General features: G+C 54.3%; 1 protein-coding gene across 1 annotated transcript in view; it reads left to right on the plus strand.

Annotated features, from left to right (window-relative positions):
* OTOG (otogelin) overlaps positions 1 to 25,388 on the plus strand; it is an 84,747-nt gene that overhangs the window by 58,054 nt on the left and 1,305 nt on the right. The window contains 22 exon segments of the mRNA XM_029208520.1: positions 1,814 to 1,931; positions 2,669 to 2,748; positions 3,199 to 3,363; positions 3,366 to 5,005; positions 5,815 to 5,983; positions 6,275 to 6,420; positions 6,979 to 7,068; positions 8,594 to 8,777; positions 11,137 to 11,357; positions 11,569 to 11,707; positions 13,394 to 13,588; positions 13,789 to 14,001; positions 14,598 to 14,702; positions 14,899 to 15,006; positions 15,691 to 15,792; positions 18,493 to 18,591; positions 19,878 to 19,918; positions 21,068 to 21,143; positions 21,268 to 21,446; positions 22,222 to 22,326; positions 22,510 to 22,629; positions 23,928 to 23,973. Of these exon segments, the coding sequence (XP_029064353.1) occupies positions 1,814 to 1,931; positions 2,669 to 2,748; positions 3,199 to 3,363; positions 3,366 to 5,005; positions 5,815 to 5,983; positions 6,275 to 6,420; positions 6,979 to 7,068; positions 8,594 to 8,777; positions 11,137 to 11,357; positions 11,569 to 11,707; positions 13,394 to 13,588; positions 13,789 to 14,001; positions 14,598 to 14,702; positions 14,899 to 15,006; positions 15,691 to 15,792; positions 18,493 to 18,591; positions 19,878 to 19,918; positions 21,068 to 21,143; positions 21,268 to 21,446; positions 22,222 to 22,326; positions 22,510 to 22,629; positions 23,928 to 23,973 (4,341 nt within the window).

Here is a 25,388-nt window from a genome sequence, read left to right on the forward strand (position 1 = left end):
TGAGATGGGAGGGGGCCCGGCCTCCTTGTTGGTGGCCTAGGGAGCCTTGGGCATTGTGACTTGGGGCCCAGCCAGCTTCCTGGGTCCTGCCTACTCCCACAGGCCATTTACAAGGTCTAAAAATAGGGCGGCCTTTGTGGAAGCGAGAAAAGTGATCATTGTGGCCGCAGCTTGACAGCCCGCAGGCTCAGGTTTCTTGCTGATGGGGGCACATGCCTGCCCTGTGAGCTCAAAGACTGCCCACTGGGGCACAGCCTGAGGAGGCCACAGCCCCCCTGGCTCCCATGAGAGGCCCAAGAACCTGGGCGGTGATGGGGCAGCTTCGTGCCCTTTCCAGCTGAGACCAGTGGGTTCCAGGGCTTTGCCATCTCCCTGCCAGGTGGGTGAGCCCCAAAAGTAGTTGTCCTCTGCCTAAACCCTGGAGACAGTGATCACAATTTCCTTACTGCTCCAGGCTGGCCTCTCTGTCCTGCACGTGCACATGTATGTTTGTGCTGTATGAATGGATCCATTTACATGTACACATGTGTAAATATGTCCCCAGTCAGCCTTTCGTTTATCATCCCCCACCGCTCCCAGCCCAGGGCTGGGCCAGCTCACTCTGACATTCAGTGGTCACCTATCAAGTCCACCAGTGAACCCCACCCAGGGCAGATTCATCACTGGCTGTGACGGCAGGACTTGTGTCCCTTGCTGGAAGACACCCAGGCCCTGAAGGCAGACAGTCCTGATCCCGGGCCTTGGCACTCGGAGGAGCCCCAGCTCCCCTCTCCTCGACCCTGTTTCTTCATCTGTGCAACGGGGGTATTTGCCTCAGAAGGTTGTTGCGAGGATTGACCGTATCTCCCGGGCTTTGCTCTGGGCCTGGCTCAGAGTAGGTGCTCCCCAGATGTAAGTTCCTAGTTCTGGTCTCAAGGATCTTACAAAAGCAGGCTCCTTCACAGTCAGCAGCAGGCTGGGGACTGGGGATGGGGCTTCGTTAGGATGGGGCTGCCCGGGTGGGATTGCTCCCTCCAGCCTGCTGGGGAGCTTGCCCACACCTCCCAGCTCAGGCCATGGTTTCAGAGACTGATCACTCGTGCCAACATGGTCTGGGGTCTTGTCTGCCTCGAAGCCCCCTAAGGGCTCCAGACTTTCCCTGAGGATCCTTCACTTGTCAAGGCACTGGCCACAAGGCCTTTTTTGAGGAAATCTCCTTTGGGAAAGTTTAATATTCCCGGCATCTTCTGTGCTCAGTTTCCTCTTCTGTAAAATGGGGATAATAATAGTGCTACTTCATCAAATTACTGTGAGGATTAATGAGTGAATACTTGTGAAATGTTGAGTGTAGTGCTTGGTGTTAAGAGTTGGCTGTTGTTATTATTATTGTTAGCTACCAAGGTCTAAGGGGGCAAGCCTGGCCACCAAGGTCCCAGAAGGTCAGGGTGACAAGGCAGCCTTATGGAAAGATCAGGGGTCCCAGCCTCTTCTTTGGCCGCCTCTGAAAGCCCAACTCCAACTGCCCATTCCATAGTCCCACCCCACCCCCGGTCCTCAGCCCCTCCACCAAGTTCCCAGAGTCCCGACCCAAAGATCCCCCAGCCACCGACCTCAGCTCTCAGGAATATGGTTTCCCCTCAGGTTGGATTTGATTTGATTTGATTTTGTTTTGTTTCATTTCATCTCATTTCGGTCTCCACTTTTCTTGCACGAGTCCATTTATCTCTTCCACGGAGCAGGGTGGGCGTGGGCTGAGGTGGGATGACCTCTGTGCTCTGGCACCTGATCAGGAGCTGGGGCTGTCTCACTGTCTCGGGTTGGGGCACCTTTCCAGATGCCAAGCGCTCAGGGGCTCCCTACCCCACCTGTGAGTGGCGCTACGATGCCTGTGCCAGCCCCTGCTTCCAAACCTGCCAGGACCCACGGGCAGCCAGCTGCCAGGATGTGCCCAGGTGAGGTGGCATGGATTCAAGGTGTGTACCTCAGTGTATTTGAGCATACACCTGAGTGAATGGGTTTATATGCAGTCTGTGGGTTTAGGCATGAGCATGTACTGTGGTGTGTGTGTATTCACATGTACTTGTGTAGGTATGTTTTGTGTACTGGGTATGGGGATGTGTGTGAACCAGAGTGAACCTGCCTGATGTGGGCATATGTGAATGTCAGTTTGTGCACATGTGTGTATAGTTGAGCCCTGTGGGTGTACAAAGGGTAGCTGTGGGTGCACAGCTGTACACAGCTGTGTGTATGTACATGCGTATAAGCTGCATGTATCTGGGTGTTGGTGCAGCTGGGTGTGTGTGCATAAGGTACACTGATGTTTTGGCGGACTGTGTGGACGTCTATGTATCCACGTGAATGGCTTTGAGTCCTGCAGGTGTGGAGGAGGAATGTGAGAATGCGCATAAATGGAGACACGTGTGCATGTGTGAGTGTGGGCACAAGTGCGCACATAACCAGACTTTGTGTTTTCCTCTCAGTCTGAGGGCAGGAGTGTGCAGCATGCATGTTTGGGTATGTGTGCTCCTGTACATGCTGTCTCCACGGAGGTTCATGTGAGTGTGTACATGAGATGCACACACACACACGTGTGTCATGAGAAAGGATGAGGTCTGTGCTCCGTCCAGGTGAAAGGCGGTGGCCCTCCTGGTGCTCCAGACCGCTGACTGGCCCCCTGCTCTGTCCTCAGGGTGGAAGGCTGTGTGCCTGTGTGCCCCACCCCGAGGGTCCTGGATCAAGTCACACAGAGATGCGTCTACTTGGAGGACTGTGAGTGGCCTGGACTTCTCATCCCTCCTTGGACCTGTAAACCCCCCGGGTCCCTGGTGAAACAGGGTCAGCACAGGGGCCTCTGGAAGGAGAGCACTCTAGAGCAGGCAGGGACCTCATCTGGTCCATTCCCCCCAGTTCACAGAAAAAATGAGGCCCATGTGGGGAAGGGAACTGGCTTGGGTCACGTGTTGAGAATGCGGCCAGACTTAGACCTGAGGTCTCTGGGCTCTGGGCTCAGGGTTTGAGGTGTGGGACAGGGTCCAGACCTGCTGACTTCTCTGGGCCATCTAACACCACGTGACAGAGTCCCTGACCAGCTGTCAGAAGCTGCCTACCCCCCTCACCAAGGGTGCCAGCCCAGGAGCCCCACATCACAGCCCTGCCCAGTGATGACCCCTGCGGCAGCAGTCGCCCCACTGGCTGAGCCTCTTCTCTGGTCTGCCCCAGGTGTGGAGCCTATGGTTTTGGTTCCCACGGAGGCCTTTGGCAATGAGACCCTGCCTCCCGGTCAAGAGCTGCCCACCCCCAGTGACGAGGAGCTGCAGTTTCCACAGGAAGCTCCCGGGGCCCCATCCCACAGGCCAGCACCCACGCCAGCTATCCCGCTCACCACGGCCTGAACCCACCCGTGGCAGCCACTGAGGGGCCAGCTCTGTCTCCAGGCCCCACCCAGACCACTCAGAAGCAGCCACCGGGGGTCACTGCATTTAACGTCCCTGAGCACCCCACAGAGGCCCCAGCCAGCACGGGAGTGACCGCCAGCCACCTGGCCACCCCTCGTGTCCCAGAGCCCTCATCCCTTCCCCTTTCACAGCAGATGCCCACATCAGGCATGGGGTCGGGTGCCATGGAGACGACCAGGGTGACTGTGATCTTTGCGGGAAGCGTCAACATCACAGTCTCCTCCCTGTCACCCCCTGCACCTCGCTTCCCTCTCGTGACCAAAGCCGTGACGGTCCTAGGCCTTGGCTCCTTGCCTGTTAAGACGACACCCCTCCAGCCCTCCCCGAGCCTGGAGTTGCCCGCAAGTCCCTCCTCCAGGCCTGTGGCTTCCCCTGCAGTGACCTCCAGGCCTCCCACTTCCTCAGGATCCCACGAGGCTTTGCCGACACCATCAATAACGGAGGTCGTGACGGGGACAGGGATCCCCCGTCCCGTACAGTCCCAGAGCATTTCCAGTCCCAGCAGCCCCCCAGCTGAGTCTAGAACAGCCGCAGAACAGATTCCTGCCAGTCCCCTGGTGACTGAGATGGTGGAGACAGCGCCATCCACAGAGAAGGTCCAACCTGGGCCCAGCCAGGCCACGGGCCCACCAGCATCCCCACTGCCAAGCCCATTCCCCACGGCCCCGCCCCACCCCGCTCCGCATGCCACCGCAGCCGCCAGGCCTCCCGCTCTGCCCTCGGGGCCTGTAACTGCCGCCAGCCTGTCCACAGTCGCTCGTGGGCTGGGGGCCACACCCTTCACATCTCTGGAGTCAACTCGGCAGCCCCAGCTCCTCTCTGGTCTGCCTCCCGACACCAGCCTGCCCCTGGCCAAGGTGGGCACGTCCGCCCCAGTGGCCACGCCCGGCCCCAGCGTCTCTGCCATCCCCCCTCCACTGCAGCAACAGGCCGCATCTCCCGCCGTAGCCACGACTCTGCCTGCTCGGACACTCAGTCCCGCACTGCCTCTCACCCAGGCTGTCCTGGCCCAGGTGCACCCGCCCAGTCATGTGGTCCCTCAGGCAACAGGCACAGCTCCAGACCTGCTTCTGGGGGCCACGCTGCCAGCCTCTGGGGTCGTGGCTGTGGCTCTGGCTGGGGGGGTGGCCTCCACAGTATCTGCTGCTGGCCCACGAAAGAGCACCACGGAGAAGATGGCCATCCTGTCCGAGCAAGTGTCTCAGCCCACCTGGATATATGGCTCTGCCCAGGGGGGCCCCACAGAGCTCACGCCTGCTGTGGCCCACACTGCTGCTACCTTGGTGACGGAGGCTGAGGGCCCCTGGGCTGGCACAGTACCACTGGTGCCCACGTCCTACCCACTGAGCAGAGTCTCAGCCAGGACGGCCTCCCGAGAGAGCTCGCTGGTTCTGCTCCCCCAGCTGGCTGAGGCGCATGGCACCTCGGCAGGACCTCAGCCCCAAGCAGAGCCGGAGGGAGAGGCTACCACCGAGCAGTCTGGGCGCTCGGCTCCAGCCCAGAGCATCTCGGCAGGTCCGGCCGAGTCCTTGGCCACCACCACTGAAGCCAGTACATCTGAAATCTGTGTCGTGAGTGACTTGTCAGGGTTCTGCCCCTGTATGTGAACCCTCCATGCCTTCCCTCCTCCTGTGCCCCGGGGCTTGGACACCATCGTGCTCTCACATCCTCAAGATCGGCGGCAGCGTCTCCTTAGCCAGCTTCCAGGCTGCCAGATGGCCGTTTAGTCACCATCCTGACCCCTGCCCCAAGCTCCTGGAGCCTGCAAATTCTCCAAGCTCCTCTGGGCCTCTATGCCATAGCAGATCCCTCCATGCCCCACCTGGGACCCAGGGCCCCATTGGATGACTTGGTGTGCTGTTGTGTGCATTGCGTGTGTGTGTGTGCCCATATGGGACTGTGTGTGAACTCGTTTGTGTTCACGTGTGTGGGACTCCCTGTGAACGCTCATCTGTCTGTGTGTGTTCTTGTGCATGTGATGTGTGGTGTTGCAAGGTGGTATATGTCTGTGCGTTTGTAAGGAAAGAGAGAAACTGTGTGTGCGTGCGTGTGCTTGGGTTTCTACGAGTCTGAGCTAGCGGACCTGCTATGTACCTAGAACTCTCTGCAGGGCCAGGTGGATGTGCAGACTCTCTGGGACTCAGTCCCCTAACCCCAGTCTCACTCTTAGCCCAGCCCTAGGCCCCCAGTGGTGTGTTGGGTGGGTGGAGGGAGGATGAAGGCACCATTCCCTTGCCGTTGTACCTCAGGGTCCCCTACCTGCCAGAACCTATGGGGTAAGGATCTGTGCCCTCACGGCTTGGGGGTAGGTGGGGCAGGGGAACGAGTGACCGTGGTCCCAAGGGGATCGCTCAGGCTGTTCCTCCACCCTGTGCCCCAGCCAATCGCCGAGCAGGACTGCGTCCGCCACATCTGCCTGGAGGGCCAACTGATCCGAGTGAACCAGTCCCAGCACTGTCCCCAGGGCACTGCGCCTCCTAGCTGTGGGGTCCTGGGCCTCGCAGTGAGGGTGGGCGGTGACCGCTGCTGCCCCTTCTGGGAGTGTGCCTGTGAGTCGTGGGGTCCGCGGGCGCCTCCCATGTCTTTCTCGTACCCTGAACCCGGCACAATCTCTGCCCCTCTCCTGTGTGCTTTCCAGCCTCAGGGTAACCCTGACATGAACCCCCTGTGGGACCTCTGACCCCTGACCTGGCAGATTTCCTACCCTTGTGACCTCTGATCTCTGTGTGACCGTCCAGCCCCCCAAGGCCTCTGGATCACCCAGGAGAAGGCCTCATGTTCCTGGGTAGCCTTGGCCCCCAGGGGCATCTGTTTATTCTTCTCGTCCCTGTCCTCCCCAGGCCGGTGCTCAATCTTCCCTGATCTGAGCTTTGTCACCTTCGACGGGAGCTATGTAGCCCTGTTCAAGGAGGCCATCTACATCCTCAGCCAGAGCCCCGATGAAATGGTCACTGTTCACGTCCTCGACTGCAAAAGTGCCAACCTGGTGACTGTCCCTGGCTTCCCTTCCTGCTGGGGCCTTGGGACCTGACTAGGTTTGGAGGGGAGATTGAGCAGTGAGTTGGGTTTTGAGGGTTATCAGAGGCGAGGACAGATGAAGAGGCCCCTGCAGCAGCTCCGTCTGTCTCAGTCATGGGGCTCTTCTGGAACCAGCGCCTGGGGAAAGAGTGAGTGGAGCGCCACCTCCTGGCCCTTCCTGGGGCCTGCACCGTTCCCAGCTGCCTAGGCCCCTGTGAGAGGCACTGAAATGCAGAGGAGCTGGGATGCCACCCCTAGGATATGGCCTGTGGTCAAGGGTGCTGGCTGCAGGGAACCGCCTACTAGGATGCTCCCATGAGCCAGGTGAAAGGAGGCAGCTTTCTGGGGGGCTTGCAGGAGGTCAGGTGGAAGCAGAATGTTCTGTGGGACTCTGTGCACCATCTGCACAACCCCAGTGGGTGCCCCTAGCATACTGAGGCAAGGTTGGGTTGGGGGGGAAGAGTTGCTCCCCAGGAGGAGGCGGCAGCAGGGCTCCAGGTAGATGAGGGCTGGGTTCTCTCTGCAGGGGCACCTGAACTGGCCGCCATTCTGCCTGGTGATGCTGAATGTGACTCACCTGACCCATCAGGTCACCATTGACCGCTTCAACCGGAAGGTGAGTGCATCAAAGAGCAAGCCCCCAGGGAAGGGCAGCAGTCAGGCGAGGGGCGGGGCATCAGAGGAGGAGGGGCTTTGAGGCTTATTCACAACTGGGAGTAAGGGAAGGGAGGGATCCTCTAAAAGAAAAATAATGCAAAATTAGTTATATTTGGAGGTGATTTTAATTAGAATATTTGTGGCCACTCTTCATGTCAGGGGAGGAAGTGTACCAGGAGGAATATTGCGACCGAAAAGAAGTTAAATGGCGAGACAGTAGCCTTAAATGATTGTGGTTAAAATATCTCACTTCTGCAATTTTTACAAAAATATAAGGCCATGTGAACACACTAAGATGCATCGGCTTCACATCAAGCCCACCTCTGTCAAGGAGGCTGGTGCCCAGCCACAGCCCACCCTTTGTGGGGTACCCACCCCGAAGGCTCTGCCTTAGCTCTTCCCAGGGGGAGGGTGAGTAGGGCTGACTCATCTCTTCCTCAGGTCCCAAAGTGTCGGCTCTCCCCACCTATTCCTGAGCTCAGACCTGCAGCCCTGTTACTAGAATCTGCTCTTGAACATAGAACACAAGGGCCACACCTTGTGAGACTCTCAGGAACAAGGCTTAGGACAGTGGGTTTTCCATGAGATGGCGGCTTAAGCATAAAACTCCCTGGGTTTCATCCCAGGTGCTTCAGCATTGTGGAGCCCATGGCCCTGTCTGTACAGCTCGGAAGGCTAGATTGAGAGAGCCAGGGACTTGCCCAAGGTCAAAGTTTTCCGACTACTGGGCTAGGGCTCCCTCTATTCAACACAGTAGTTTATGCACTGGATAATTTGCAAAGTGATTAATAAAACAGTGATTCTTGGATGGGAGGGTATAAAGTCATTATAAATATTTAAAAATCCTAATATTTTCATCTCCCATTTCCACATAGTAAAACTAATAATACATACAAATTTAACCTTGTCTGTAAGTAGCAGGGGTTGTAGCTTTGAGTTTAAAGTGTTGCATATTTAACAAACATTGCTTGAGCCCCCAATTCATGTCAGGCCCAAAGGCAGGTGCTGGGGATTCAAAGGTGAGTGAGACACAGTTTCTGCCCTTAAGAAACTCACAGCCCATGGAGGGCCTTGATGAGGGAACAAATCTGTCTTAAAGGACAGCACAGAGCTGGGGAGACCCCAGAGAAAGGGGTACCCAACCCAGCGGCTGGGGATTTAGGGTCAGTCTCCCAGAAGAAATGATCTGAGCAGAATCAGAAAAAAAGAGAGTGATTAGAAGGGCTCAGGATTATTTGGGCGTGTAGATGTCGCCTGCCTCCAGCTGTTGCATTTCTTGTTTCATTGTTTTGTGCTCATAACATGTTTTTAGAACTTTTCCATGCCACCTTGGACTGTGTCTCGGCTGCGTGTGCCTGAAACAGAGCCTGCCATGGAGCAGATGCTTCATAACTGCTAGTGGGATAAATGGATGGATGGAGGGAGGGAGGGACGGATGGACAGGCAGACAAGCTGTGCTCACATTGAACACCCTCCCCCACAAGGTGTTTGTGGACTTGCAGCCTGTGTGGCCCCCTGTGAGCAGGTACGGGTTCACAATTGAGGACACAGGACACATGTATGTGATCCGGACACCATCACACATCCAGATCCAGTGGCTCCACAGCTCAGGACTCATGATCCTGGAGGCCAGCAAAGCCAGCCAAGCCCAGGGCCGTGGACTCTGCGGTGAGGTGGGACCCAGCTTGGGGGGAGGGGGATGCTTCCTGGATCCACCTCTGCCCCCAGACACAGGTTCCCCTGGAACAGGGAAAGCTGGGACAGAGTGCTGGGCCAGAGGTGGGACCAGCAGAGCTGCCAGGGCAGAGACCTAATGTCTTGTGTTCTAGGGCTGAAGCTGCCAGCAGGGAGATGGCGCAGGGCTCTGGCCTTGGCCAGTTGTCATTTCAGCCGAGATTGTCAGCTTCCCTGATCGCTTCCTAACACCAGATAATCTTCCCTGTCTGCATGTGCCTGGGCACTTCACAAAACACTTCTACACTCTGATCTCACTTATTCCAGGTCATCCACACAATAGCCCTGAGGGATGGCCATCGAACTAAAGAAGAAAGGGGGCTCAGAGAGGTTAAGTGGCTTGCCTAAGATCACACAGCAGAGCTGCCACAACACAGAACTAGTGCTCTTCAGACCTCAGCATGGTTGCAGAGAGCATGCCTTAAGGGCCTGGATGTATTTTGATAAGAACAAGGGGTACAGGAGGAGTCTAAGTGTGGACTGCTGCTCCTTGCAGGTGCAGAAGGATGTGGGCCCCCGTAAGGTGCTCCATGACAAACTGTTGTGATTATGATGATGGATGACATAGGAATACTTACACACACATACTTGCATGCCCTCCATCCGTAAATCTGCACCCATTTTATTCATTCACACTCATGCCTCTGTGTTCAAAATGCCTTCTACACATGAGCTAACACGTGTGAGCCTGCTCCCTGCTCATTCTTTCATCTGTGCAACACATAAACACATATTTACTATGTACCAGTCACTAGGGACAGAACAGTAGGCAAAAAAGACAAAATGTGTCTTATGAAGCTTCCATTCCTACTGGCACAAACATCTCTCCTTACACACGCACACACACACACACACCACCATCACCACCTCCTCTGCTATCCCTTTCTCACCATTGTTTCCTTCTACTGTTTGTGCCTGATGCAGAGTGCTGTGGTCAGCCTCTGGTGGGCCAGCTCCTCCCTAGGATGCCTTTGTGACACTCTTCAGTGACTCAATGCCAAGACCAAAAATCTGACCATTGGGACTGTTGATAAATATCTGAGGATTTTGTAGTGACTCATGCTTTATATTCACGAAATTGGTGCCTGGAGGTGTCAGAGCAGAAGTCAGCGAATTTACTTCTATTTTATCCAGACTAACATTGGTATCTTGGGCACCTGCTAGGCAACTTGGGGGAATATTGAGAGAGTGAGACTATAAGGGAAAATGAATCTTTGCACTCAGAGAGCAAACCAGACCTGCAAACTGAACCTGTTATACAGAATTGGGACAGTCATGGACGGTGCATCTGAGGGGCCCGTGAAGGAAGGACTTCTGAGAAAGTGTTTCAGACAGAAGGAGCAGCATAAGCAAAGTCAAGGGCAAGGAAGTGTGTGTTTGGAGCCTAGAGTGTGAGAGATGAAGCTGGAGGTTAAGGTCATGTTAGAAGCTGTGACAGATAAACTTCAGCCCTGCCCCCGTCTCAGTGCCTTAACACAATAGAAGTTTATTCCTTGCACACATAAATTCCCAAATGGAGATTCCTTCCATCCTGTGGCTCTGCCATCTTCAACACAAGCTTCCAACTGCCCAGAAGGGGAAAGAGCTGGGCAGGTTTTACGGATCCAACCTGGAAGTGGTGCCCATCATCTTCACTCACGTTCCATTGGTGGGGACTTACCACATAGTCTCACCAACCACAGGAGAGCCTGGGAGAAATAGGCTAGTGGACCGCCCAGGAAGAAGAGGAAACAGGTGTTATAATTAGCTAGCAATCTCTGCTAAAGCAGATTTTTTGGAGTAACTTTTAATTTTGATATAACGTTAAACTTAAAAGTTGCAAAAATAGTATAAGGAACTCCTATGTGCTTTTGACCCAGATTTACCAAGTGTTCACGTTTTGCCTGTTTGCTTCTCTTTCTCTCTCTCTCCATGTATATATATATATGTATATATTATATATATACATATGCATGTATATATGCATTTATATACGTATATATGCCTTTTTATATATTCACTTTTCTATGCATATGCCTTTTACATAAATGCATTTTTTCTGAACCATTTGAACGTATGTTTGAGACATTGTGTTCCTTTATCCTTAGATACTTTGGTGTGTATTTCCTAAACAAAGACAGTTTCTTACACAGTGCATTTCTTAGCTTCTCTGTACCTTATTTCTCTCATCTATAAAATGGGGATAACAGTGATACCAGTCTCAAAGAATTATTGTGAGGAATATTCAGTGTGACAGCTGGGGACCTGGGAGTGGTGATTATTATGGCCACTGGGGTAATTCTGCCCCTTTCAGGTATCTGTGATGGGGACGCAGCCAATGACCTCACCCTGGAGGATGGCTCTGTGGTGGGTGAGGCCGAGGACCCTGCTCCCTTTCTGGACAGCTGGCAGGTGCCCAGCTCCCTGACCTCGGTGGGCCAGACCCGCTTCCGCCCGGACAGCTGTGCCACGGCCGACTGCTCTCCCTGCCTTCGCATGGTGTCCAACCACACATTCAGCGTCTGCCACCGCTTTGTAGGTGTCACCTGGGTCCAGCATGGGGGGACCTCCTGGGCTGAGAATGGCAGCCCATCTACCTGCAGGGGGCAAGCTCCCTAGAGGTGTTGATCTTGGGACAGATTGGGAGCCTGCCAAAGTCCGTGTTGCCCCTGGGCCGGGCTGGGAGGAGCTGAGCCCTGAGAGATGGGGGATGTGGGTAGGCAGCACCATCTGATGCACGGCCCAGGTCACCCCGGAGTCATTCTGTGAGCTGTGGATCCGGGACACCAAGTACTTGCAGCAGCCCTGCGTGGCACTGACCGTGTACGTGGCCATGTGCCACAAGTTCCACGTGTGCATCAAGTGGCGACGCTCCGACTACTGCCGTGAGTTGCAGGGGTGGGGAGGGGGAGGGGGAGGAGAGGGGAAGGGCCGGGGGCGTCTCCTCCATGGCTGCTGTAACTGTCACCCCTCACCCCTGTTCGAGTGGGAGAAGGGCTCACAAACCTGAGTCCGGGTCTAGGCTTTCCCAGATTTAATTAGTCGTTCACTCACTAATGGATATTAATTAATAAATTTGTAAATATTTTCTAAATAAATCTATAAACATACTAACAAATTAAAAATTTTAACTTTATTATACTTTATATAAATACATCAAATACATGTTTTATGTTTATTATTTAGTTTCTTTGAGTCTCCTCTGTAAAATGGGGGCGGTCATAGCACTTTCTTGAGAGTCGTTTTGAAGATGACATGAGATAATGTGTACAGAGTGCCTCACAGAGGCCCATCACACGTTACTATCCAGTAAATATTAGTTCCTTTCTCTTAACTTTTAGTCATGTTTCTCTTTTCGTCTCTCCTCTCCTTCGTTGAGGATGGACGTGAGAGCCATTCCTCCCCACCCCCATTAGGTTTGCACTAGTCGGGTAGGCAGGGGTGGACCAGGCTAGAGTATTTTGATTTATAAATGTGAACACATCCAGAAAGGCTGGAAACAGCTCAAAGGAAGGCCACACTTATAATAAGACAGATAGAAGATGAAAAGACAAAATCGTCTAGAGTAGTGTTTTTCAAACTGTGGATCCCAGCTCAGTGGGTATGAAATCAGCATATACCCACTGATTTGGGCACCAGCATCAGCATTTTTAAAATGCAATAGAATAAAAAATACTAGTGTGTACTGCACCTAGAATGATTAAGTGTTGTCTCGTGAAAAGGTTTTTTGTTTCAATATATCAGTGATTCTCAATCCCAGCTACCCTTTGAAATCACCCAGGGAACTTCAAAAAGTACTCATGCTTGGACCCCACAATCAGAAATGCTAATTCAGTTGGTCTGAGGTGGGATCCCAGCCATGGTGTTGCAAAAGCTCTCAGTGATTCTTTTACAGTGGCTTGAGGAGCACTGTTTACATGCACGTGTATATTGGACCACAACGTGAGATCTAGTTTTTACAATCAAGAAAGTTTGGAGGGCTTCCCTGGTGGCGCAGTGGTTGAGAGTCCCCCTGCCGATGCAGGGGACACGGGTTCGTGCCCCGGTCCGGGAAGATCCCACATGCCGCGGAGCGGCTAGGCCCATGAGCCATGGCCACTGAGCCTGCGCGTCTGGAGCCTGTGCTCCGCAGTGGGAGAGGCCACACCAGTGAGAGGCCTGCATAACCGCAAAAAAAAAAAAAAAAAAAAAAGTTTGGAAACACTGATCTATAGCAAGGGGTTGGCAAATGTTTTCTGTAAAGGACCAGATAGTAAATATTTGAGACTTTTGGGACCATATGGTCTCTGTCACAATTACTCAGCTCTGCTCTTGTAGTACAAAAGCAGCCAGATACAAGAGGTAAATGAATGGGTGTGACTGTGTTTCAATAAAACTTTATTTGCAGAAACAGGCAGCAGGCTGGATTTGGGCTGTGGGCTGTGCTTTGCTGGCTCCTGATCTAGAGGAAGGAGGCAATGACACTAAAACCCTTTGCACTCTCTGCCGAGGCACAGATGATGCTCTGAGCCCCCTCCTCACTCTGCCTGGGGTCTGAGCTCAGGCTGGTGCCCGCTGCTGTGCCCCTGCAGCCTTCCTGTGCCCCAGCGACTCCACATACCAGGCATGTGTGGCAGCCTGTGAGCCCCCTGAGACGTGCCAGGATGGGTTGCTGGGCCCGCTGGACCCAGAGCAGTGCCAGGTGCTGGGCGAGGGCTGTGTCTGCTCTGAGGGCACTATCTTGCACCGGCGCCGCTCGGGGTTCTGCATCCCCGAGGAGAAGTGCGGTAGGTTCCTGCCTTCCCTGGGCAGGGCCCTCTCCTCAACCTAGGGTCTCCTTCACCCTCCTGCTACCCATGGCTGAGGCCCCCTGCATCCCTCCAGATCTACTCTGGGGGTGGTCAGTTTCCCAGGGAGGGTCTGGCCTGGGACAGTCTGGGTCTCCCCACCTTCCTCAGTCCCCTGCACCCCGCCATGCCCACTGCAGCCTGCACGGACAGCACGGGGGTGCCGCGGGCCCTGGGGGAGACCTGGAACAGCTCCCTCAGTGGCTGCTCTCAGCACCAGTGCCAAGCTCCGGACACCATCGTCCCAGTGGGACCAGGCTGCCCAGACGCCCGCCCTGAAATCTGCCCGCGCTTCGGGGAGGTGGCTTTGCTCCTGCCCACCGAGGATCCCTGCTGCCTGGGGACTGTTTGCGGTGAGTCCCACCCTACACTTCCCTAGACCTCAACTGTAAGATGGTTAAAAGGCTCCAGCTCTGCCTCTTAACCTTGATGGATAGAATAAGACCTGGAGAAATGAAAATGTCTTATGGGGGTGTGTTGGGGGGAGTGGAGGACCTGCGGTGGGGTAGGGGAGCTGTGCCCTATGAGTCAGTGTGGGGCACGGCTTAAAGGCACGGGCTCTGGAGCCAGGCAGCCTGGTGGATGCTCCCCCCACCACCTTGCAGCCTTGTGACCTCAGGAGATCATTTAACATCCTCCGTGCCTCGGTCGATTCTGTAACATGAGGCTGATAATAGTACCCACCTTCTGGGTCGTTATGAGAATGACAGAAGTTGATACTGATCTAGTAGAACAGCAGTGGGCATATGGCCCAGCTCAGTGAATGTTAACTATGATTGCTCTTCTGTCTCAGTCCTGGACCCTGTGTGACCCTCAGAGGCCCCCTCCAAGAACATGGGTCCTGGAGGCTAGGGGAAGTACTGGGGGCCAGGTGTCCAGGGGCTGGGCATTGCTGGAGGCTGAGGGAGTCCCAGCCTCCAGGTGACAGTCCTTGTGGCCCCTGGGCCAGTGTGTAACCAGACTCTGTGTGAGGGCCTCGCCCCCACCTGCAGCCCAGGCCACCGACTCCTCACCCACTTCCAGGAGGACTCCTGCTGCCCCAGCTACAGCTGTGGTGAGAGGTCCCAGCGTGGGGGATAGGGGAGGATACCTACCACCCAGGGGCAGGGAAGCCCTGCAGCCGGGCGAGGGGAGCAAGGACAGCTCTGGGGACTGGGTTCTGGCTGGAGATTAAAGCAGAGCTAGGGTGGGGGTCCAGGTGTGGCCATGCAGGGTCTGCTCCCGGTGCCAAAATTCTGTCTTTTCCTCAGAGTGTGACCCAGACCTGTGTGAGGCAGAGCTGGTCCCCAGCTGTCGCCAGGACCAGACCCTGATTGCTGGCCGCCTGGGGGATTCGTGCTGCATCTTCTACTTCTGTGGTGGGTCGATATGCCATCAGATGTTAATATGCATGCCTGGATCACAGCCACCTCCTTCCTCACCCCTGCTTCCCTGGGTGGCTGGGAGGAAAGGGTGGGGATCTTCTGGTGGAGTGGGCATGGGGAGAAGGGTGAGATCTCTGTCCAAAAGGAAGTGTAGGAAGAAGAGGAAACCACCACCGCTTCACCCCATACATTACTGAGCACAAGAAAATTGGTGCTTGTTCAGTGTAAGAGTTTAGGTGGATGTGAGAGAGAACTTCCAGGTTCTGCCTCCAGGACAGGTCACGCAGGACTGTGGAACATTGCTAGTGTTACCGAACCAAACTTGCGTCCTCTCATTTGCGTGCAGTACAGCCAATCTACTGACACTGGGATGGGATGAAGGAAAGTGCAGCGTTTATTGCAGGTGCCAAGCAAGGAGAACGGGTGGCTAATGCTCAAAAGACCCAAATTCCTTGCTTGGCTCCTGCAATAAACGCTGCCCTTTCCTTCATCCCATGCCAGTGTCAGGAGATTGGCGGTACTGCACACAGGTGAGCAGACCCAAGTTTGGTTCGGTAATGCTATGAGTCTGGCTCCTGTCGCACCTGGGGTTTAGGTGCCTCCCCCAGCAACCTGCTCTGTACCATGCTCCCCAGGAGAGGTACTTCCTTTGACAGCGGTGCCCTTCTCTCCCCTCAGTCTGTGGCGACTGTCCAGATCCCATCCCCGAGTGTCAGGAAGGGGAGGCGCTCACCGTGGACAGGAACACCACGGAGCTCTGCTGCCCTCTGTACCAGTGTGGTGAGTCCTGCTGGATGCGGGGGCCAGGGCCGGAAGGGGCTCTAGGGACCTTCACAGAGTCCTCACCCTAGGACCAATGGGAGTTCAACAGGGGGCAACAGGGAGCCCCCAGGTGGCGAGCTCTGGGGAAGCAATGGAAGGAGGCCCCGCCCAAGGAAGCTGGGCCAGGCCCTGGGAGCTGGATGGCAGGGGTACAGGCTGTCACATAGGTGGCTCTGAGGCTTCCTAAGGAAAGTCCCTGTTCCCTCCATGGAGGCTCCCAGGGGCCAGGGGGAGGCCTGGGTTGAGGGACAAATGCTTAGTCTACTCTCATTCTCCCGGCCTGGATCCACAGTCCTCATTCACTGACTGACCCAAGGCCCCTGCCTCGTGGTCCCTTTCACCACTGTTACCATAGTACCTGCACGAGGTTGTATTTTAAAGCCTCTGAAGCTCTTTTATTTTGCAATGATGAATAAAAGTGAGCCCTTTCTGATATTTTTACAGGACATAACACCTGTATGTAGGATGTGCCTTAACATAGTACTGTATGCTGGGAACAGTGTACTGTACCTTAATTGTGCCTAATAAGCATATAGTGCAGCCAGCATCATGGACTTTAAGCAAACCTGATGGATGAAAATTAACAAAATGTTTAAATTTCAATATGACTTAATTTACAAAAATTCCTTTCCCTACCGACTGTAGGAAAGATGTGAGGTAGACTGCACTGACACAGAGCAGTGTAGGGCGGGGCCTCCTCCAGGATACCCCAAGGGCAACCCCGACTGGTTCAATGTCAAGAACCAACTTTGAAACAATGTAGGCTCCCACTGAGAGTTGCCCAAAAGGCTTGGCCATACCCAACCAAGTAGCTCCACCTGGGGGCTCAGAGGCCGCTTGTCATAAAGGGTTTACAAAGGTCATCTGAGGAGAGGATCAGTGTCCTTCCTCTCCAGCCTCTCTCCTCATCTCTCCTCCTCAGCCTCCCTCTTCCTGTTTCTCAGAAAGTACTCCGGCAACGTGGATTGAGTACAGGCATATGGAGTCAGTCAGCGTTTTGAGCCCCAGCCATTTACTACCTGTGTGGCCTGGGGCAGTGTACAACCTCTCTGAGCCAAGGTTCCTCATTTGTGTAATGGTGATAATAGTATGTGAAGGTTAGAGATAATAGATGTAAAATGTGTGCTGTGTACATAGTACCTTAATATAACAGTGCTTGGCATACAGTAGGTGCTCAATAAACAGAGGCCATTGATATTATTACCTTGTCCCAGTCTTCATTATACTTTTCTTACAAAAGCACTACCAAAGCCTTGTAGAAAGTACAGAATCCAAGTAAATACAAGAAAATGAAAACACTATTTTCCTACCTCCCAGCCATTTCATTGTCAGTATCCTCCAATACAGTACAGATCCTTCTAGGTATTCTCCCCCTTTAGGTAAGTCTGTTTTACCAAAATGAGGTCATACTGTACATGCTCTTTTTTAGCCAGGTATTTTCAGTTAATGATGTTTACCTTTCATGTTGATACATTTTCAAGCCATAGCATACCAGTCCATGGTTTTTCTGGTCTGTTCAATCCAGGATTCCATCCAGATCCACACATTAACATTATGTCTCTTAAATGTCTTTTAATCTAGCACATGTTCCTTCTTCTGTATGATACTAAATTATAGAGTTTGGGCTATGGTCCTGCAGAAGGTCTCATGTTCTGGATTTGTCTCGTTTCTTCCTCTTGGAACCATTTACCTTGCTCTTCTGTCCACTGTGCTTCCTGTAAACTGGAAATTAGATCCAAGACTTGGTGGCTTCAAATTAAAAATCTTTGGCTATACTGTCCTCGAGCTTCATAGGACATCACACCAGGAGACGCGTGCTCTGTGGTTGAGCCACTCTAACCGAGGTTCACGTTGGCCCTGGATTAGGGTGGTAGCTGTCTGATCTGTCCATCTTACATTTACAAATTTCCTCTTTCAACCAGAAAGTAACCGGTAATTTGGACATTATACAAATGTCCTTCTCCCTCTACCTCTTATGTTTTTGAAACACTGATTAATACTCCTTACCTGTGCCAATAATTTTTTTTTGTAAATCAAATAAGTTTTACAATCTTTCACCTTCAGCATTGACCCTGGCACCTCCCCTCTGCACCAAAAAGTTGTGTCCAGGGATTCCTTGCTCCTTGCCTTGGTCTCTCAATAAATGAGAGTGGCCGAGGAATCCTAAACTAAGAGGGGACTGGCTGGAGAGCAGGAAGGAGGGAAGTGTGAGCCCTAGAGGGTAGCATCTGCTGAAGCAGAGCAGGCTCCAGGTGGGCTACAAGAGGATGACGTCTCCACAGCGTAGGAGAAGCTGTGTTCTCCTTAGAGAGAAACTGTCCCATCAGTGGAGCTTCACCTGGTCACCTGCTCCCCTCTGACCACTTCTCTCAGGGTGACACAGCATCCAAGGGAGGGAGGCCCAGCTGAGTGAATTTAAGGTTCTGACACTGTTCAGGTCGCTAGTGCCTCCCAGGGCAGAACGAAGGCCTCCTGATGTAGTTCTACGGGGAGACTTCAGTAGCCCAGTCTTCTCCTCTGGAGCCCAGAGGGTGTCTGAGGACATTGGGGGGACCTCGGAGGATCTAGGAGGTACCCCTCCTTAGCCAGTGTGTTTCTGAGGATTCCAGCTCCAAGGTGCCTGTGGCTGACGTGTCCCCTGCCTCCCTGCCCATGCAGTGTGTGAGAGCTTCCGCTGTCCCCACATACAGTGTGTCATGGGCACTGTCCTGGTGGAGGTGTGGAGCCCAGACCGCTGCTGCCCCTACAAGTCCTGTGGTAAGTCCCCGCACAGGGACACCCCTCCCCAAAGGTGGAGATCCAGGCCCCTGGGGGGAGGGGGAGCCGGGCCACCACTGTCCACTCGGCTCAGATTCGACCCCTCCAGAGTCACCAGAGGGAAGCCGCCACAATGGCCCTCCCGCTGCACCCGCTCCCTGAGTGCTGGACATTCTTTGCCTCCCCTGGATAAAAGAAGGAAAAAAACAACTTCCTGTTCCAAAAAGGAGCTTCTCCACCTTAAAAAGTCTTTATTGCAACCATCTGATAGTAAATATGATTTTGTTCAAATTCGCCTCAAATCCTCTTGAGAAGCAGGCAGGGAGTGGCAGTGATCAGTAATGAACACCTGCGAGCTTTGTATAAAAATGTTTTTCAGGGACCTCCCTGGCAGTCCAATGGTTAGCAGGACTTCGCCTTCCAATGCAGGTGGTGCAGGTTCAGTGCCTGGTCGGGGAGCTAAGGTCCCACATGCCTCGGGGCCAAAAAACCAAAACATAAAACAGAAGCAATATTGTAACAAATTCAATAAAGACTTTAAAAATGGTCCACATCAAAAAAATCTTTTTAAAAAGATGTTTTTCGAAAAAAAGTTGAGAAACTCTGTTTCTCAGCTTGCTTTTTCAGGGCCTCACTAGAATGTAAACTTCACGAGGGCAGGAATTTTGGTCTGTTTTATCCATGGCTTTGTCCCCAGAACAGAGAAAAATCTCGGCATATAGGCACCTAAAACTATTTGCTGCATGAATAGGTGACTCCCAAGTGTGTTTCACAGCCACTGTGACCTTGACTTCTCCTCCTCCTGAAGCTAGAACTGCTGGAGCCCTTAAGTTAGTCAGCGGTGCCTCGGCAATCAGCTCCCTCGCAGCTTAGAACTGGACCTGCTCACGGGCGAAGGCTTGGAGTAGAGCTCAGCTGGCTGAGCATATATATATTTAGGAAATGCAGATGGTCAGAAATTCCACCCTTGCCTTGTTGCTTCCTGGAGAGGCCCCATTCTGCTCTAGAATGTGCTCCGGAGCACGGGGAAGGATGAAGCCCAGGTGACGGAAGGGAACCTGGTATTGATCCATCTACCTGTTTATCCTCCCTGCACATTCTATGTGGAGCTCGGCATTTGGACCCATCACGCCCCACCTGCCCAACCAGGGGAGCTGCAGCCCCTATGCGGGATGGAGGGCAGCTAGAGGAGGAGCTGCACCTGCAGTGAGGGGTCTGGGAGGCTCAGGGGGGCTCCCACCTGGACACCTCTGGTGAGGTGGGTCCTGTCCCCTCCTGTTTTTCAGAGTGTGACTGCGACACAATCCCAGTGCCCCGGTGCCATCTGGTATGAAGACCCTGCTCCTCCCCACTCCCCCCGGTCTGCCTCCCCCTCTTTCTTTCCTTCTCTTTCCCTTCTCTTGGAGACCCTATTCCTTTAATCTAGTGCAATGAGCCTTGAATTGCAAGTCAGCATTCTCATCCCAAGCTCTGCTGTCTGGGCACAGTGCCCTCGCTTGTAAAGTGGGCCTGATCATGCTTCAGAGTTGCGGTGAGGATTAAGTACTATGCTGACGCTGGTGGGGATGCTGGTGGGGATGCTGGTGATGATGCTGTGGGGATGGTGCGGGTGGTGGGGATGGTGATGATGTAATGGTGATGGTGGGGATGGTGGTGGTGGTGGTGAAGAAGATGCTGCTGCTGCTGGGGATGGCAGGGATGATGGTGATGGTGATACTCATGACGGTAGCTAATGTTTACCTAAAGCTAACTATATGCCAGGAACTTTCCTAGGCCTTTTATGTCTATTTTCATATTAATTCTCACGACAGCCCAATGAGATTGCATCTATGGTTATCTCAATTATACAAACAAGAAAACTAAGGTTAAGGTCATGTAGCTAGTAAATCACAGGATTTGCCAGGATTGCAACCAGGATATCTGACTCCAGAGAACATGCCCTTAACCACCAGGCTGCATGGCCACTGAGAGAAGTGAAAATACTTTAAGAAATGGAAAGTTATGCTTAAAGTTATGTTTTCTACGTGATTTTTTGGATTATAAGTCTTCCCTCTTTCCCACCTAGCCCACATTTTCTCTCATTTTGTCCCCCATCCCATCCTCTTCTCCTTTTAACTGGTGAGAAGGAAGGGAAGCGTATGAGCCGGGCAGGGCCGGCAGCCATGCAGGGGGCCCTCGCTAATGTGGCCAGTGGGTGCTCAGAATGACAGGGGAGTCCTGAGGCCCGGGAGAAGACACGGGAGCGCTCCCCAGCGGGGAGGCTTGGGAGCCACATGGGCATACTTGAGGGAGGGTGACTGAGCTCACAGGGTGCCAAGGGCCCCCCTGGCTAACAGGCCTGCCAGCCCCTCCCTGCCGCCGACTCCCGCCCACTGCAAGGAGACGACTGACAAGAGAGGGCCCCAGGTGGCAGGCTGCTCCCGACGGTGGGGCTGGGTCTCCTCACCTGGGGTGCTAACGGCCTCTGCCCACCCAGTGGGAGATGTCCCAGCTGGACGAGGCGTTCATGCAGAGCGAGGAGAACGTGTGTGGCTGCACCAAATACGAGTGCGGTGAGTGGGGAGGGGAGCCGGGGAGGTCGGGCAAGCTGAGTGAGCCAGGGGTGGGCCAGCCGGCCTGGGGCCGGTGTGGGCGCTGGGCTCTCGGTGACTGTCGCCGCCCTGCTTGCCCATCCAGTGAAGGCCCCCGTGTGTCTGAGCCGCGAGCTGGGGGTGATGCAGCTGGGCCAGACGGTGGTGGAGGTCTCGGCAGAAGGCGTGTGCCACACATCCCGCTGCACCACCGTGCTCGACCCTCTTACCGGCTTCTACCAGATCAACGCCACCTCCGTGCTGTGTGACGTCCACTGTGAGGCGGTAGGGGGCAGCGGCGCAGGACGGGCTGTGGGGGGCCATGGGGAGCTGGCCTGCAGACCCGTGGTGCTCTGGGAATCAGAGGGGCCCTTCAAGCTCCACCAAGCTCTTCGGATGAGTCTAGAGAGTGGGCATTGGGGGGACCTCTGAGACCTCTGTGGAAAGTGCTGAGGCCAGGAGGGGAACAGCAAAAGTGAAGGCCTGGCAAGGGTGAGCATTTGACAGAGAAAACTCACATTTATTAAGCACCTACTTATGCCTGGCACGGTCCCTATCCTCTTGGTTTGTACTGCTACCGTTTGCTGAGTGCTTCTATTGATACGTGCCCAGTACTTAGGGCAGTGACTGGCTTCTATTAAGGGCAAAATAAGTATGAGTTGAATAAAAGGGATTGGAATTATTCCCATTTTTCAGATGAGAAAACTGAGGTTTAGGGAAGTCCAGTCATTTGTCAAAATTGCCACAGGAACTGGGACTCAAACTAAAGTCTATCTGGAATCAAAACTGCCATCCTTAATTACCAGCAAGGCCATCTCTTTGTCCACTGGGGCTGGGTTTAGGACCTGCTGTCTACCCTTATATCTACTCTGAGGCTCAGGGTAGATATAAGGATGACCTTCCTGCCTGAGATACAAGGAGGCTAGGAATTTCCTTTCTGAGCATCTACAGGGGGCCTTTCTCTGGGCTCTGGGCTCAGGGACAAGCAGACAGTGGGAGAGGCAGGAGGGTGGAGGTGGGTATGTGGCTGAGGCCCATCACGACTCTCCCTGTCCTGCAGAACCAGGAGTATGAGCACCCGAGGGACCTGGCGGCCTGCTGCGGCTCCTGCAGGAACGTGTCCTGCCTCTTCACTTTCCCCAATGGCACCACCTCCCTGTTCTTGGTATGCAGCCCCTTAACTGCGCATCCCAGGAGGGGACACCTAGGACCAGGGCCCAGGGCTGGGAACAGATGGAGTCCTGGGCAGTGCCAGGTCCTGGGCTGCACCTGTCTTCGGAGCTGTGCCCTATCAGTTCACGAGGGCCATCGGCCACAGGCCCCCATTGGCTACCTCTGTGCCCTCTAGCCCGGGGCATCCTGGATCGCAGACTGCACCCGCCACCACTGCAGCAGCACACCCCTGGGCGCCGTGCTCGTCCGCTCGCCCATCAGCTGCCCACCACTCAACGAGACCGAGTGTGCCAAGGTCAGTGCTGGCCGCCTCCCGCGCAGCATGGCCTAAAGCCAGGCGCAGCAGCTGTCTTAGTGGTGGTGGTGGGTAGGGGCAGGGGTGTCTTGTGGTGTGGGGGGCTGTGGAAGGAGGGCTCCGCTGGAGCCTGGACCTGCCCTGTCACCCCAACTCCACATCTTTCCGTGTATCTCTGCTCTGACCACATCGCACCACATCCTCACGCATCACACCACATCCTCACACATCACAGGGCCATGCCCAGATGCACGCAAACATACACTGTCGCATGTTCTAGGCACACTCACATACACACCAACACGGGCAGTCAGCCGCTCACAGGCACCACACACTCCACAGGGACGTTAACACCTCGGCAAGTGAGTACACATACCACGCACTGTCACACGCCAAGGCACGCTTGCACGCACACACCAGGCAGACGCATAGTTCAATCCTGCGATGGGCTAACAGGGGTCCAGCACTAGCATGGACAGCTGTCACTATGGGCACGCCTCAAAGAAAATGACTTCCTGGAGGGTTTGGGGTTATTGTTGAATTATTAGAGTTCTTGACGTTAATATTGGGCATTTAAAGATTTCTGGTCTCACTTAGAAAACAATTACACACATCCAAGCATTCTCTCCACACAGACACACACATGCAAAATCACACATGTACACACATGTATGTGCTCACAAAACCACACACATATACTTAGACCCACGCTCACACACGCATACACACAGACACACACACACACTTATTTACAAAGAACTGTCACATCCATCGTTTTATCAGTTTCACAGTAGAGGAGGAGGGCTATCAGGAATCATTGCCCCATTTTAGAGATGGGAAAACTAAGTCCAGAGCAAAGGGGTAGCTTATCCAGGGCTGAGATAGAGACCAGGCCACTGACCCAAGTGGGTCAGTCCCTAACCCCTTCCCTCCCTGACCCTCTGTGCAGGAAACACTAAGGCGGACAACAGTACTGGGTGGGTGGGGTGGTGCATAAGGAGAGCTGCCACCGGAAAAACAGGAGACCCTGGCGCCCTGCACCATCTTTACCCAGCCTCCAGCCTCAGTGCCAGTGTCCCAACCAATTGCGTTAGGCCCTGTGGCTCTCAGTGGCCAGCTCAGGGGCCCCTTCCCCCTCTGGCCAGGGCCTGATGGGCAATGGGGCCTGGAACTCCTGCCCTGGAGCATCATGGGAGGAAAGGAGTCTAGACTCTAGCAGTCTTTTTGCCTCTTGCTGGGATTCTTGGCTCCTGGCCTAGTATGTGGTCTCCTACTCACCTCTCCTCCTCTCCCTCTAGGCTGGGGGCTCGGTGGTACCTTCCTTGGAAGGATGCTGCAGGACATGTGAGTGAGCATGGCGGAGGCCAGGGGTGAGGGGCTCTGGTGGGGGGGACAAGGTGTCATGTTGGGGCTCAGAGGGCCAGGTTCCTGGCCTGGTGCCTCCAGTGGTGGCTCTTCAGGGGTGAGTGGTTGAAGGGATAACACCCCCGCCATGGGGCTCATGGCACAGACACAGATCTACAGGTGGGCAGGGGCCATGCTCACACCCCTATCCCGACAAAAGGCCTCTGCTCCTGTTGGAGACGGGACATTGGGATGTTGGGTCCAGGAGGTCAGTAACTGATCAGCTGCTCTGCCACCTCCTGCCGTGGCCTGCCATGACCTCCAGCCGCGATGCCCCCCACATGAATTCTCCCTGTGGTCAGGAGCCTTGTCATGGAGGTGGCTTCAGACCCATGGGCTCCCAGACTGAGTCTGAGTGAGAGCTCGGTGCGTCTGTCCTCACCTCTGGCCCCTGGAACCTGCAGCCCCAACTGCATGTGCGTGCATGTTCCAATCAGCCTTAGGACCTTTGCCCACATGCCTCCCATCCCCCAGGGCCCTCAACCTTTCCTTGGAGAATTTTGGACCCTGTTATGTTCACTTCACATATTCCAAGGAAACTGGGCTCAGTGCCTCATTGGCTGATCTCTGACCCACAACTCAATGTTCCGTGAATGTCCCGTGTGCTCCCTGTGACCCGTGTCCCTCTCCCCAGGTTCCCCGGGGACCCTGTTTCCTGTGGTCCCCGTTAGCCCCGCCTCTCCTCCATGGGTTAGTGTCCACTGCCACCCAGGTACTCCTCTCGGAAGCCCGCGGGACTGGAGGCGTGTAGCCGCGTTGCTATTTCTGCCAATGTCCCTTCTGCTAAGTGGCCCTGAGCTCTGGGGGTGGGGGAGGAGAATGTGGTGCCCCTGCTCCTTGCCTCTGGCAAAGGCTGTGGGGCCAGCAGTGCATGCTGGGTAGCACGCTGCACCCCTGGGCTTGCATGGGAATGCTTCAGCAGTGCCCGCTCTCTTGGTGCCCAATGCCCACCAATGCCCAATGCAACCACTGCTTTGCTACTGCTGGTTACTCAGCTGGTCTCAGTCCAGGACCCTGAGGCCATGGCCAGGACAGTTCTCAGTTCTCCTGTCTCCTGGGAGCAGAGAGGGAAGAAAAAGTGAACTTAGCTCTGGCCAGGAGACCTCCAGCTGGTGTGGTCAGAAACCTACTTGGTGAAACCCAGAGGCCAGAAGAGGGGATTCCACCCCATTTCCCACAGGCACCCCGGTGTCACAGAGGGAGTCTATGCATCTGGCAAATATTTATTTAGCACCAATACGTCAGGCCCTGTTCTAGGCACTGTAGACACAGCATAAATGACACAGCCCCATAGAGCTGACGTTCTAATAGGAGAGACAGAAGAGCAAGTGAAATTACAATAAGATAGGTGCATC

The sequence above is a fragment of the Monodon monoceros genome, unplaced genomic scaffold (genome assembly GCF_005190385.1).
Source record: "Monodon monoceros isolate NGI ecotype Baffin Bay Population unplaced genomic scaffold, NGI_Narwhal_1 Super_Scaffold_7, whole genome shotgun sequence".
Lineage (NCBI taxonomy): Eukaryota > Metazoa > Chordata > Mammalia > Artiodactyla > Monodontidae > Monodon > Monodon monoceros.